The 15,968-nt window shown below is 30.4% G+C and overlaps 1 protein-coding gene across 1 annotated transcript; it reads right to left on the bottom strand.

The window, feature by feature from the left end:
* Positions 1-503: 503 nt before the first annotated feature.
* Positions 504-1,118, bottom strand: LOC112016549 (uncharacterized). Its single transcript, XM_024049105.2, has one exon. It carries the CDS (start codon positions 1,116-1,118, stop codon positions 504-506), a length of 615 nt encoding a protein of 204 aa, XP_023904873.1.
* Between the last annotated feature and the right edge of the window lie 14,850 nt (positions 1,119-15,968).

The raw sequence follows: 15,968 nt of genomic DNA, 5'->3' as shown, positions 1-15,968 counted from the left end.
CATTACTACTAAAGTCCAATAGTTTCTCTTCCATTTTGTTGTACGTCCATTATCATGGAGTGGTCAGGTCAAATCATCCAAATTTATCTTCAACACCACCCTCGCAATATCATAAATCTAGCATTTCGATTCACGACAAATCTCAACAATCACAAATTCAATTCTCCCACAAAATTCCAAACCCATGCACCGAGCCACTCAAAGTTTCAAGTTTTTACCAATTCCCAATATCCAACAATTAAAAAATTAATTAATAATAGAAAGAAAAAAAAAAAAAAACCCTCTAATAAAACTAAAAAAAATAATTCCACTGAGAAAAGAACATTAAAAGAGTATCTCTGTATTTTACAAATTAATCCTGCTCCTTTTCTCAAAAAAAAAAAGAAAAAAAAAAAAACCCTAATCCTGCAAAATTTTTCATAATATGAACTCTCAATGAGTGAGACTGAGTTAACTCAGCGAGAAAAATCTTCAAAAAAGTAAAGAATTCTGAGGAAAAGAATTCAAGAATCATGATCATTATCTTGGGCTTGGGCTTTGGACATGGTTGAGAGGCGACTGGGCCTGGGCTGAAAAGCGGCACGGCGGCGCTGTTGATGCGAAGAAGGCCTAATGAGAGCCGACAACGCCCGTTTCACTAGATCACCGCCTTCCACCGTTCCAATCCTCACCAACGAGTTCGTCATCGCCGACCTCCTAAAATTCAAACCATACGACGCCGTTCTCTGCCCACTGCCACGTGTACTCGAAGTAGAAGAAGAAGAAGCCTTGTGTAGAGAGCACCGGAACGAGCCAGGGTGCGTCGTAGGAGAGCACGAGCACGTCTTCTTTTGAAAATTGCGAACAACGCGATTATGAGACGATGACGAAGACGACACCGTATTGTTGATCTTTTTGCTGGTTTCTTGTTTGGTTACGGAGATTGACGAACGGCCGGGAGAGTTGGGCCGTTGGTCGATGGAGAACCGTACGGACGGAGACGGAGACGGAGAGCAAGAGCGGCGCGTGAAGAACGTGGGTGACTTACACGCGAAGGTGGAAGCCGCGGAGGAAGCGAATGTTTTGTGGAACGCGTGGAAATCGTGCGCGTGGGATTTGTTTCTTGGAGCCGAAGCCATTACCAGAGAGAGAGAGAGAGAGATTTTTGCTTTTGTTGGTTTTTATTGTTTTGTTTGGGAAAGCGACAGAGAGAGAGAGAGAGAGAGAGATAGTACTGTTGTGTTGGAGAGTGAAGATTGGGCAAACCTAGAGAAATTGAAGGAGAGTATTTATAAGGGAGAGGAGTGGTCTATTTGTAATTTAGCTGTGGTTTTGAGGGGGGGTTTTATATGTAAAGTTGTAATAAGTGTAGCGGCCCGTTGGTTTAGTGAGAGAAACCGGAGGTGGGGAAAGTGGGATGGGGTGGAGTGGGTTGGTTAGTTAGGATTTCACTTTTGGGGAGGAAAGCTATGGGCCGATGATTGGGAATTTCAACTCTCTCTCTCTCTCTCTCTCTCTATCACTCTCCGCCTGTGTGTGTGTGTCTCTCTCTCTATATATATTATATATTTTTAAATTTTGGATTATGCAAGCACCCAAGTCTACAGGCAGGGAAAAGTGGTAAATAAATTGTTATTAGTTCTAACAATGTGTAACTACGTGCATATATACGGGTACAATTAAAAATAATTATAATTACATAATTCAAATTATATATTTCTTCCGTCTCAGTTTGTTTGCCATCTATTTCATTTTAGAATGTCTCAAAATATTGTCATGTTTCTAAAAATAAAATTCATTAATTTACTAATATTCCTATTATACCTCTACTTTATTTTCAAAATTTTTTGAAAAGAAAACTAACAAATATTTAAAAAATCAAATCTAATTAGGCACCTTTTTAGTTGCCTCATTAAGAATAACTCTTTTTAAAAAACTTATATTTATTTAAGGATAGTTTTCTAAACTTATACATTTTTATAAAGTAGACAAAATAATAAATGATGTTCCCTGGAGAGAGTATTTTTTTTAAGAAGATATTCAAATTATACATGACATTTATTAAACCATACATTTATAAAATATGTACTACCTCTATCCCAGTTTGTTTGTCCTCTATTCCATTTTAAGATGTCTCAAAATATTGTCTTGTTTCTAAAAATAACAATTATTAGTTTACTAATATTTCTATTATACCCATACTTTATTTTCAAAACTATTTGAAAAGAAAGCTAACTAATATTAAAAAAAATCAATTTAATTGGGCACATTTTTAGTTTGTCTCATTAAGAATAACTTTTTTTTTTTTAAACTGATAAATTTATTTAAGGCTATTTTTGTAAACTTATAAATTTTTATAAGGCAGACAAGACAATAAATAATGTTCTCTTAAAAAGTTTGATTTTTCAAACAAGACGAACAAATTAGGATGGAGTGAGTAATAATTTCTCATATTATATATACTAGTCTATAACCCGTGCTACTGCATGAGGATGGTTAATTGTGGTGATGCTATTGGTCAATTCTTTTTGTTTTTTTTTTTTTTTTTTTTGGATTTATCACACAAATGATAGAATTAGATAAAACAATGGAAAAAAAAATATTGCATTTTATTATTTAAGTGATGCTATTGGTTTTTTTTTTTTTTTTTTGGTTTATCATACGGAGAATAGCATTAGATAAAACAATGAATAAAAAAAGAGAATATTGAATTTTATTATTTAAGTGATGCTACAATGAAAAAAAAAAAAAAAAAAGAAGAGAATATTGCATTTTATTATTTAAAATATATAAAGGGACATTAATATATTGTGGCTTAAGCATTGCATTTGAGCAAAGAAGTGCAACATTTTTTTTTTTTTTTTTTTTTTTTAAGTCTGAACTCTAAATACGCGAAAGGGAGATTCATGTTGTGAGAACATATAAATTCTTGAAATACTTAAAATACTAGAGCTCTATATCTACAGTCCCCCAAACTTAAAATTCTATCTACAGTAACACATATTTATGAATTATATCAAACAACTTGTGAGAAGCCAATAACAAATATGGAAAAGACTTCCAGTTTAAATTCATTCAAACTTAGCTTGATTTGCCCCCATCTAAAATAAACTTTCTAACATAGGACGCCTAAAATCACTCAAATGAGTAGCACCATCGACAACATAGACTATATATTGATTACTATCTTAGGCATTGCAAAGGTAATTAGTGCTTTTATTTCAAAAACTTAGCAGTCTCAATTTTCAAAAGGGGGAAAAAAAACTAATCAATCTAATGCCTCCAATAGGTAATTTGGCTAGTTGTTTATTTTTATCATTTTAAATTATTGTTGCGCTAGTTCTTGCTTGAATTAGACTGATTTTTTTTTTTTCTTTTTTGTAAAGAAAAAAATCTGGCTAAAATATGCAAATCAAAGCCAAATCAACGCCAATTCAAACACAAATACCCCAAATGGATAAAGACTAATACAAATTATGAGATAAATAGAAGGGAAATCAAGCTATCCTAACTTATCAGTTTGTTTTAGCAACTCTTCTTGAAGATTAGATCTAGCAATTCAACAATTTTTTTTTATAGAACAATTCAACAAAATTTAGATCCACAGATTACTGTGTAAATCAAAAAACCATACTAAGTAAATAATCCCTTAATATGCAATAACACAGTGTTTAACAAAATCTTCACTCTAAACTTCAAATTCGGCTATTAAAATCAGTCTGTAATGAAAAAATCAGGCTAAAACATGCAAATCAGAGCCAATTCAAACACAATTGAAGGAAAATTAGATTATCCTAACCTATCAACTTCTTCTAGCAACTCTTCTTGGAGATTACCCAGGTGTTGTAATTGGCAAAGAACTCAACAAATTAGAATTAAGCTTTCAGATTTGATTATTAAAATTAAGGGTGACACTCCCAATGTCATCAAAACAAAAGGCAAAGATGATAAATTAGCTTTACAAATTAGGTATAAAAGATTAAATTATATGAAATAAAATTCTTGGTAAATAACTAAATAGAATAGACTAAAAATAACATAAGAGAAAGCAGATTTGTTTAATACAGTATAGAATTTGTCGTCATTTAAAAAGTAAAGACATTTTGCTTTTGAACTCTAGTAGAATAACCTACTAATAATTTAATGAAATTGATTCCTGGAAAACATTTTGGTTTTACTACAAAAGAGACCAAAATATTAATTATAAAGCAATAACATTTGATCTATGTTTGCTAAGGTCTTAAAGGATATTAAGTATAAAGCAATAACATTTTATCTATGTTTGCTAAAGTCTTAAAGGTCTTTATAGACACACTACACCATAGGAATGAAAGAATTACCTAATGAAAGAATTACCTTCTCTAAAGGGCATTTGAAGCACTCAGAAGATTCATTATCTTGTGAACCATCAGAAGATTTTTCAGTAGTAACATCAGCTAAGTTAGAGCATTTGATGTCAACCACAAAGTCATCAACACTGTTTTCAAAACCTGTATGAAGCACCAAATCAATATTAGCATCCAACTTCTTTTTTTTCTTTTTTTTCTTTTCCTTTTTTTGAAAAGTACTATCAACACCCAAATTTGAGGCATGAATGTGAATAAATTAATATGAATAAAAGGAAAACATTTGTACATTATAACAATTTCTGTAAATTTACATTATTCATAGTTTGGAACCTGATTTGGAATATATTAGCAAGAGGATTATAGTGTTTTATGAATAAGGACTATCCTAACCATAAATATGTAATCCCATCTAATGGAAGATTTGAAGCATTCTTATGCATTTAGTTGAGATTGGTGAAAGTTTGGTTGCATTTCAATTTTCTTAATATCAGTCAAAACACGGTGAGATTGGTCAAAGTTTTGCTTGAGGGAACTTGTATTTCAAAATTTGAAAACCAATCCATTTACGAAAGATCTTAAGCATTTTTACAAAATAATAACAATAAAGAAAATCATGTTTTTTCACTTTAAAAAAAATTACCTAAAGATTTTGTATGATTCTAAAAGAAACAAATTTCTTCAATAATCAATCAATGCTCCATACTTAATAATATGGTAGTACCTGAATTGTAAGGAAGGTCTTAAGACTATCAGCATTGCACAGAGGAGGCATGGACCATTTATTTACTTCTGCAAGACCACACTCTTTATTTCCGTTCCACCTCCATGTAATAAGAATTCTAGAATAAAACAAAAGATCAGTATTTTTTTCAAACAAATTGTGTATAAAAAAAAAATTAAATTGTTCTATTGGCAGAATTAGAAAAAAGATGTTAGTAATGAAAAATAAAGTAACTAACTCCCTTTTTTTAGTAAGGATAAAGTAACTAATTTGAAAATGGCAACAGATGGCTGTCTCCGACAATAACAATCCTAATTCTTGAAAAGATCCAAAAGAAACACCCCCAACTACCCCCCCCCCCCCAAAGAAAAAATCAAAACCATCTAAATTTCAAACATTTCTTCAAAAGTAACCACCACTAATGTAAAAACAGAGAAATGTAAGAAAAAAGAGGTGGTACCTTCAAAAGAATAATTCATTACCACAATTGTTGCCAATATTATAATCTTAAACAAACCAAGACAGAAACCTTAAGATTAACAACTTTTGTTCTATTAGGACTCATAGCAAACTCGTGGACAACTATAATCAAACACATTGTAGGCAATCTATTAAGTGACTTAACAACATCAAGATGTAATATATACAAATAACAAATAAAACTGAAATTTCGATCCACAAATTGAACCAAATTTGATTACCAAATAGAGAAGCAAATGTTCAAGACCAAAGTAATTGCAAAAGTATTTTAAAAACATAGCCAAGTTTGTGACAAAGACTTTGAAATACCTTGGTGTCATTGTCATTGTTGTTGCTATTGATGCTTGGATAGGTTATGGCTACGACTCATGACCCATTGTAGTATCTAGACTCATATTAATCACAAACACAAAAATATATATATATATATATATACCATTTAAAAATCAAATAGATGAACCACAATACAATGGGAAGTCAATTTCCCAAACTTTGGTGGGTAAATTCAAATCAAATTCTAATGACTATCCAATTTGTTCAATACCGTTATGATTTTACTATTATTTGATGTCAAGCATCTCTATAGATTTTAAATGCACACCAATTTCATGCCAAGTATCATTCCAATTATACTTTAATTGTGTGTTAATTATATTCACATGTTAGTTCATGTATCTAAACTTGGAAACTTTTTTTTTTTAAAATTCAAATTTATTATGTTTCTATGTAATACAATGAATGTGCAATCTATTGAGCATTTATTTATTATGTAAATTCATGTATCTAAAAATAAATGTAAAAACTAGTCCAATTCAGTTTTTAAAATCTTTAGGTTTGTTTGTTGTTCAAGTGCTAGAGTGGAGTTGAAATCATATCATATCATATACTACGCTATATAATAAAAGTTTGGCCTAGAAGTCATGGTTGCACTAAGTGACTACACCAAATTACTATACCAAATTACAGTAATTATTTTAGATAAAAATAAATAAATTATTCATTCTTATCAATTCTCTATCACTTTATCACTTTTTTGCAACAATTTTAAGATATAAAAAAAGTTAATAATTAATATCAATTTTTTTTCTCACTTTTTTTCTTATACTCTATCTTACGTTCACTTTCCACTTATACTGCTTTAAAATACTTAAAAAAAAAAAAAAACTTATTTGTTCTAATCTATTAACTTAATTACTGCTCAAGAACTCTAAATGGTCTTATTTTTATAATTGTCTAAATTCTAGATGATATTATTATTTTTTATTTTTCTAATAATCTTAATGTTCCAATATAATGGTTGTTATAGAATGAGGACACTATCACAACTTTTATCGACAAATGAGAGAGATATGCTAAAAAATGGTGATAGTGATCTAATTAATATAGTTCAATACCACTGCGTACCATTGATGTGGTGGTCACTGTACAAATATAAATACTTGTGAGGTGTGGGGGGTAGGGCTGTCTAAGGACCCGCAAGAACCGACCCACCCGTTGCCACCAACCGGACCCGACTCGTCGTCGACCAAATTGACTGTTTTGGTGGTCGGCAACGGATTTTATTATTCAAAATCCAAGTTGAACCGGTCGGATATCGGATCTTCTCCTTTCAAATCCGAGGAACCGGATCCAGATCGACCAATTTATTTTTTCGATAATAAAGTGTAGATCCGGCGAGATTTTTAAGTTTTTTCAGGAAGATTTAGGCTAGATCCTGCGAGATTTCGCTAGATCTAGCCAAGATCTTGCTAAAAATGGCTGAGATCTCACTGGATCCAGCAAGATATGGCTGGATTTCTGCCTTTTTTCAAAAAAAAAAAATTCGCTGGAGTTCTACCATTTTCATCTTTTCTTGGCCAGATTCTCGCCGTTTTCCAAATGATCAACTTTGACTGATCCACCCGACAGCCGTGGAAGCTCCGACCCGCTTGATTCGATCAACTACTCTGGTCGGCAATGGGTTGAAATATTGACCACCCGATTTGGTCGGGTCAGTTTCGAGTTTGGCACAAACCCAACCCGGACTGACCCACGGACAGGCCTAGTGTGGGAAGTGGGGGGGAGCAAAGGCCAGGATTCCAGTTTTCAGGAGGGAGTTTCACACACATATACACTTAGATTAAATTAGAGTAGAAATTCTATCTTGTACCAAAAAAATTAATATAGTCCAATAATCATAGCCCTACCTTAGTCAAATAAATATCCAATATAGATAATTATAATAATTATTTATTCCTATAAAGATTATTCAAGTTAGCCATATACCTAATCTAAGAGAACAATTTAATGGCTTCCAAAAGATTTTTGAGAAAGTAAAAACTTCTTCTTTAATGAATGGTCATCCATTGTTCCCACCGTAAACCTAAATCATACCGCCCACGTTCACCCACGTACATTTCCCTAATATATTTTCTCATATCTTCTTGATCTTCATTTTCTATCACTATTTTCATAATTTCTTGAATTATTTTTTGTGCTTTACAAAGAAATTTATGCACGAATCAGTGGTGGTTCTAGGATTTTTTTTTTCCAGGATGGTCATTAAGAAACTTAAATCATACAAAATCTTATTTAAAAAAAAAAAAAAAAACTTCATATATTAACAAAAACACACACACACGCAAATATATAAAGTCTTACAATTTTCTTTTATGAATTTTCTTATTTTAAAATTATTGAATGATAGTCTCATTATCAATGCTGCAAACTATACCTCTTTTAAAATTTTAGTTAAATAAAATTATTCTTGGGCTTTTTCTTATGGTTAAATAGACTAAAGTTTAAGGACAAAGTTTAACTACAATTTTAGTTGTAACCTAAGGCTTCAACTTTCACCCAAAAAATTAACATTATGACGCATTTTAAAAATCTAACCGTTGAATTGTATGTTCTTTATATTCTTAAAACACATGTCAAATTTCATGCTAATTGATTATTATTTACTATTCGATCCATAAACTTATATTATATGTATAATTTTAGATCGCAAAAACTCAAAATTTAAAAATTTGATTGATAACAAAGCTATTGATCTTTGATCCTCTTGAAATTTTGCAAGTATGGAGAATATAAGAAAAAAAAATGTAATTTAGTGGTGGATTTGTCAAAATTCTCATCTAATAAAAAAATATTGAGTGAAGTTTTTGTTTTAGTCTACAACTAAGTTTGTTGCCATATTTTGTCCAAAATTTGATTATGTTGGGCCTCAAAAAATTTAGGGTGGTCACAATTTTTTTTAAGGATAAAAAAAAATCATAAAATTTTAAAATTTATATATAATAATTATTTTTTTCCAGGTCAAGGTGGTCTTGTGACCACCTTGAACTCAATGTAGAGCCGCCCTAGGCATGAATGGACAGAGCTATCTCAAGTCTCAACGCATTTTGGAGCATAATGGCACAATGAGAAATGAAGAATTAGTAGTTTCTTCCAACATTAATTTGATATTTGTCTATTTTAAACAACTTTAGTTCAATTAAATTGATATCTTTGTACTAATACCAGGATGATTATTCCAAAATCATAAAATACTAACCATTTATTGACATGTTAAATGTTTTTTATGCAAAATATGATCACATTACTACTAATACTTTATGGATTTATTATTGACAAGGTTTATGGATTTAATATTATTTTTGTGCTTAGTGAGTAAGTGGGGTTTTTTTTTTTTTTTTTAATAATACTTTTTTTTTCAAAAATGATTTTGTTAGATTTTAGGCACAACTTAGATACAGTGCATTAGATTTCTCAATTGAATTTATAGACTTAGTTGCATTAATCAATAAAAAAAAATATATAATTTTTTTTCTTTTTCAAGAACAATTCAATTCAAGATAATACGGGATCTTTAACCAATAGACTCCAAGATGGTTGTTCTTTGTGATAGCATCGCTAATTCCATTTCGATCAGCATGGTGTGTGTGTGTGTGTGTTTTTTTTTAAAAAAATAAAAAATAAAATGTGGTACAATTTAAACTGTTTTTGGTATGCATTTGATCTTCTTTTTTGCACGTATTTGTTCCAACATAAAATATTTTTAATAAAACAACTTGCTTTCTGGTGTCTAATTAATTGTGTTTCTGAAAATACTCAAAAAAAATTTACAGACATTTGACTTGTATGGAGAATAAAAATGTTCAAGAACAAAAAATTCACCAACCAATAGTATAATCCCACAAAATCTACACAAATTTACAATACCAACAACTCCATAATACCATTTGTAACCTTCTAAGCAGGGTTTACGAGTTGCAACCAATAACATCGAACCAAGGCTGCTGCAGTTGTACTTCGTTGATTGCCACTAGTCGGGCTGGGATTTTACTTGAGCGGGGCAAAATTTACATTTGACACAAACATTTATGCATAGCAGACGGACATAGACATAGTATTTGAGACCAATTTTAAAAGAACATGTTTTTTTACATGGATGCTAAGCCATATTTGAATGCGAGAAAATCTCTGATAAAAATTTTTATTCATTATATAATGTTTATTTATTAAGATTTCTTCATACATGAATAATCTGCTTTTTTCCAGTTCTATTCATAATTCTACTTACTAATTGAAAGGTTTTGTAGTTTTAGATAGACATCATGTACAATTTACTTAAATTTTTGTGATTTTGGTATAGCTATAAGTCTGTTTATTTTAGCTTACATGCCAACTTATTTTTATCTCTAACAAATTTATAATTTTTTAAAACCTCACTTTTTTTTCTAAATAGATTGTACTTTGTAGAATAAATTTATTTTTAAACAAAATAGCTCAATGGGAATAAACTTGTCCCAAAGCACTCTATAAACATATATGTACCTAATCTTTAGAGCTTAAATTATTTTGGCAAAACCTTTACTTCTTTATTTTTTATCCTACTATTGTTTCCCTTTTGTAGGTATCGAATATTCAAAGACATTGAAAAAATAAGAATTTTTTTTAATTGTTTTTATTGAAGTTTGACATATAAAAGAGAATAGTTTATTAGTTTTATTTATTTATTTATTATTACACTAACACGTCACAACCAAAACTGCAAATTTATTAGTTATATCACTAGAAAATAAATAAAAAATCAAAATAATATTATATTATTATATGAATTTAATATAACAATAGAATTAAATTTTTTGGCCGGGGTGCATGAGAGAGAAATGAATCGTAATTTAATAGTCTATATATATGGTGAAGATGAGAGAAATTCAAATTAGAATTCCAAATTAGAGTTTCAATTTTGACTCATGTGTCCTAAATTATTTATTCTTAAAGAGTTTTATTTCTTAATTTTAGAATCAAATGTGAAACCACATCATAAATATTCATTCAAGTGAGTTATTAAGTACAAAAATCAAAGAATTTAGAATAAATGAATCGTAAAATAAAAAAAAAATAAAAAAACTTCACAATAATTTTTTTTTTTAAATGGACAATTTACATTTTATACCTAATAATATTCTTACAAAATTTTTTAAAGAGTTAACAAAATATAAAAATGACTATCAATAGTATTTAAATTATATATATATATATATGAATTATATTATGCATCTTATTGTATATCTTTTTTTTTTAGAGAATTTCAACTTATAGCGTCCACTCCTGATAAGTTGACACGTCTGCATGGATCTCGAACTCACAATGTTGAATTAAAAATTTATTATTTTGTATAACAGTTGTTATAATGTCTCTCTCTTGTAGGTGCCCCACAAATGTAAGATTCACCTCCAAATAAGAGGAAGTTATACGCAACTATCATACAAAATATCATTTAGACTTTGGCGTTAGATTTGAATACTAAGATATGTAATCTGTTTCATATGTTTTTTACTAGTTTATAAAATTTTCATGTATAACTCCCAAAAAAAAAAAAAAAAAAATTTATCTTTGTTTTAGTTTTGTTTCTCCCAAAAAAAAAAAAAAAAAAACTTTGTTTTAGTTTAATCTGTCAGTTTTATTTTCAATTATCAATTAAGATATAACTTTTTATAATTTTCTCAGTATCAGCTTATATGTAATTTTAGAATTTTATTTTTTTCTTCATACTATTTTATTTTTATACCTTAGTTTTTTTTTTAAAAAAACTTTACCATGCAAACATCTACTTTTACATAGTCAATTATTATTATTATTATTATTTTCTAGTAGCTCTGTGAACGTCATCTAATTCTCTAATAGAGAGTAGAATTTGGACTAAAATCCATGTTCCAACTTATTGTAAGGAAAAAAAAAAAATTAGTCCAAAGATTCTTTTTGAAGACATATTTATGTGTCTCTTACCATATTTTTTTAATGAAGGCAAGTAGGCAACAACTTGTAAATGATTCTTCATTCTTATTAACTTGATATACTAGTGAAATTAAGAAACAACGTATACGTATTTCTTTTTTTGTTGCAATATAGGCTTATTTTCTTATTTTTGTTTTATTTTTAAATGAATCCGTTGCAATATTGTAGGTTGTAAAATAATAATCTTCCTCCTACAAAGTACAAACTATGAAAAATCAAAACTATATATATATATATATATATAATTCACTTGTCAAAGGATGGAAAAGTAGTTTCCTCCACAATGATCTGATCGAGGTCCCCCTTTCAATACCCAAAAAGGCAGTAGTAATAAAGATCGAGATGACCGTAACCTCCTTGGCTGTTGGACAAACAGCAATGGCCTTTTGACAATTCCCTTAAATCATCCGCAGATTCTGAAACTTTCTGTGGACAAACGCACATTGTTTTTCGTAACAAAGGGAAACATGTCCCTGGTTTTGTTAATTTCTTTACTATATATAAAACCATGCACTCGACTCCTGGCCTAGGCGTTTTTGAGTTTTGACTATGTCGTACTTTTGTTTTTGCTAATGATGCGAAATAGAATGTGTAGTAGAGTAAGACCTCATTTTACCGTACGTAAACCTTTACATATGTTTATGTTAACGTTGTTGTGTGATTGCGAGTGACTGAATAATGAGCGAAAATACGAAAGAGAAAGAATACAAAGGATTACGGTGAAAAGATCTTAACAGCTACACATTGTCTATTATGACAATGAACTTAATTTAAGATTTGTATACTAAAAATTACATGACTAATTCTCGATTAACTATATATTAACTCAATATTAAGTTGCATACTCTACAAATACATATATAGGCCTACAATTCAATTGGGTCACTTGGGCCATAATTATCTAACACACCTCCTCAAACTAAAGGTAAAAAAGCACGAGTTTAGAAGGTCGAACTTGAATGTAAAAGTTGACAAGTCCATTGATCAGCATAGGTGTTACATCGGCTACATTGTCATCTTCATGCAACATGGGGCATTAGAAATTGTTAGGTTCTAAAGACTTAGGAACTAATGTATTTAGAACTCTAATCTGTAATGTTGGCAAACCATGATCAAAACAATTGTTAGTCTTGTTTAGACTTGCTCAAAGTGTGTGCGTTTACGTAAAGTTGAAATCGAGTGGCTGCAAAAAGTATTAGTGACTTTCGGCCTGGCTCGATCGATCGAAGCTTAGACTCGATCGATCGAATATCGGACAAAATGTTTTTTCTGCAAAATTCCAACTCAGCCCTAACCTATTTAAAATATTTAGGGTTTTATATTTTGCTCTAGGTATATAAGGCAAACCCTAGCCACGTTTTAAAGGTTGCTCATATTGCTGTTTGTGTGAATCTCTTGTGAGATCTGAGAGGAGCTTTCCTTCACACAAGCTTAGGATTATCAAGAAGGAGATTTTTTCAAGAACTTGATGATCATTCAGTTGCTGCCATGAGAACTTAAAGATACATAAGCGGGTGTGCTTGTATTTGCTGGAAAATCCAAGAAAGAAGGAGTTCGTGGTCTCGGAGCTTGCACGTGGTTGTATCAGTAAGTTTTCTACTGGTGGGTAGCAATAGGATGTTAGTGGTCTAAGTCTCTATTGTTAAAACTTCGATTCTTTCTATAGTGGATTCAAGTTTATCTTAAGGATAGCTAGATTAAATTCTCCCCAAGTTTTTTACCGGTTTAGTTTTTTTTGGTCATCATATCATTGTGTTATTTATTTTTTTGTTGCTATGCATGATATGATTGTTTGATTGTGATAACCTAGATCTGGAATTTAGACAAAGTAATAACTTGACTTGTTAACTAGGTTAATCTAGTTGTGTTTTAAGGCGTCTAAAAACAAACAGAAATATTTTGGTGGAACAACAAAACTTGTGACCTGGGTTGATGGCAGGCACAGTGATTTTTTGTTTTGGTTGAATTATATATAGTGGCTTATGGCTTTGACAGAAGACAAACAAAATTTGAGAGCAAAGATCAAATTTTGACTTTGATAACATGTTAAAGTTGTGTTATTACGAGTAATTGAATAATGAGGTGAAACATAAAAGAGAGGAGCAAACATGAATATATAACTAAGTCATAAACTAATTATATATTAATTCAAAATTAAGTTGCTTGTTTTACAAGTGCATGCCTACAATTTGTTTAGGTTACTTGGGTCGTAATATATCTAACAACAAATATAACATATTACTTGAATTTATAGGGAAGAACTCTAAAATGTATTAAATTGTCTAAAATTTTGTTATATATAATACACTTCAATTTTTTTTATTTTTTTATTTTTTTATTTTTGGTTTAGGGACCAGTTTATACTTTATAGGCTCCAAAAAAAAAAAAACTATAATACCACTGTACAAATTATTACTTCAATGCTGTTCTTTTTCTTTATGATAAATTCTTATTGAACAAATTAATTCCTGTTCCTATTCCTTTTAGCTTTACACCAAAATAAATAAATAAATAAAATAAAAAATAAAAAAAAAAGAAGAAGAAGAAGAAGAAGAAGACATCGATCATACAACAATTCCCTACCTCATTCTCCGAAAGACCACTTCATTGGTTTCCAAAAATTCCAGCTTCCTCTCATCCTTATTTCCTCTTTGGGTCTTTTGGGCCAATGGGCTTCCATAGTCTCATGTCATTTCACTCTAATTCCAGAGACAACATTAACAATTAATCTACCAAAAAAACACCCGGTATGCATGGCAATATGGCATCTACCAAATATTTAATGTGTGAAAGAAACCAGTTTTTTTTCTTGTTAAGAGATTGTTATGAGTTATAGGTTTCATTAATTCCGCAGAAAATTCAGGGGTCATTTTCTTGTTATGATATGTTTATGTTAATTCCAAAATAATTTTAGCCATGACATTAGGATTTACCGTGGGTGCGCATTTTGCAGATGTAACCGGAAATGAAATGCTGCAAAATCTTGATGGTTATAAATTATAATTGTAAGTTTGAATTGTATGGTTAATGAATTTTATCTTCTTATCCGTCTGTCCAAGAATTTAAAATAAAATTGAAAGAGAGAAGAATGCCTTTTACATTGAACGAAAAATCACATTTGGCAATTGGCACCACCCAGATGTTGAGACTTGAGTTAAACAAGCAGCATTCTTAAACCGATATAGTCAGTCTCTCACACACATTCAAAGTTTATTTTAAAAACCAGTGTACAGTATATATAATTGTATCTAGAAATAGAAGTGAAATTTTAGAAAGTTGTAGTTAGTGGCAGAGCCACTTGAGGACAAGGGGGCCGGGCCTTCCCCCCCCCCCCCCCCCCCAAAAAAAATGAAAAAAATTAAATTTTGTTTTTTGAAAATATCTTAAATAATTTGAAAACCTTATCATTTTGGCCCCCATACCTGATAATATACATATTTAAGAAAATCTAAAAATAAACATAATTTTCATTTAAATGAAATACGATTTATAAATACATATGTCCACAAATTATAATAATTAAACCTTCAATATCTTTAAAATGAACACATAGATATTTTAACAATTACCTCAACAAATAAAAGGGAAAAAAATTCTAATCTTTATTCCAACACGCCTAGTCTTACTTGTACCACAGCAGTAGAAAAATTGAGAAGTCAGAAGTTTTGTTGATATGTCGTACCACCAAATACCCCACACAGTTGCAAAAACATTTTGCCTCACACAAGTGACTTTCTCTCTCACTCTCTCTCGCTCTCTATCTTTGTTGGCGACTTGGTGTTTGCCTTCTTTTTTCAGTTCTTTCCTTTTCCCTCCCACTGTTGTTGTAGTTTGTTTACAATATAAAAAGTAAAAGTTTTGTACTATGTGACTAAACTAGATAAGAAAGAGTGAAAGATTGAATCTTTCGTGGGCCCCTCATACCTTTACTTTTCATTTGCTTTCTTTTTTATATTCCTTATAATATATTGATTATTATATTGTTGTGTCTTTGTATCTTGTCTGTACTTACCCGAACCTTTGGTGCTCCGTTGTTGTGTTCCTTTCTTACTGTCGTTAGTGCCACCCTAGACGTAAAGTGAATTCCCAAAACCTTACTGTAAGGCCTGTTTGAGCCAAGTGAGAGCGTGTATAAGGCGTGTGTGTGGTATAGG

This window comes from Quercus suber, unplaced genomic scaffold (genome assembly GCF_002906115.3).
Source record: "Quercus suber isolate HL8 unplaced genomic scaffold, Cork oak 2.0 scaffold_22, whole genome shotgun sequence".
Lineage (NCBI taxonomy): Eukaryota > Viridiplantae > Streptophyta > Magnoliopsida > Fagales > Fagaceae > Quercus > Quercus suber.
Note: the sequence above shows the minus strand (reverse complement) of the source record. Positions and strands in the feature narration are given on the sequence as shown.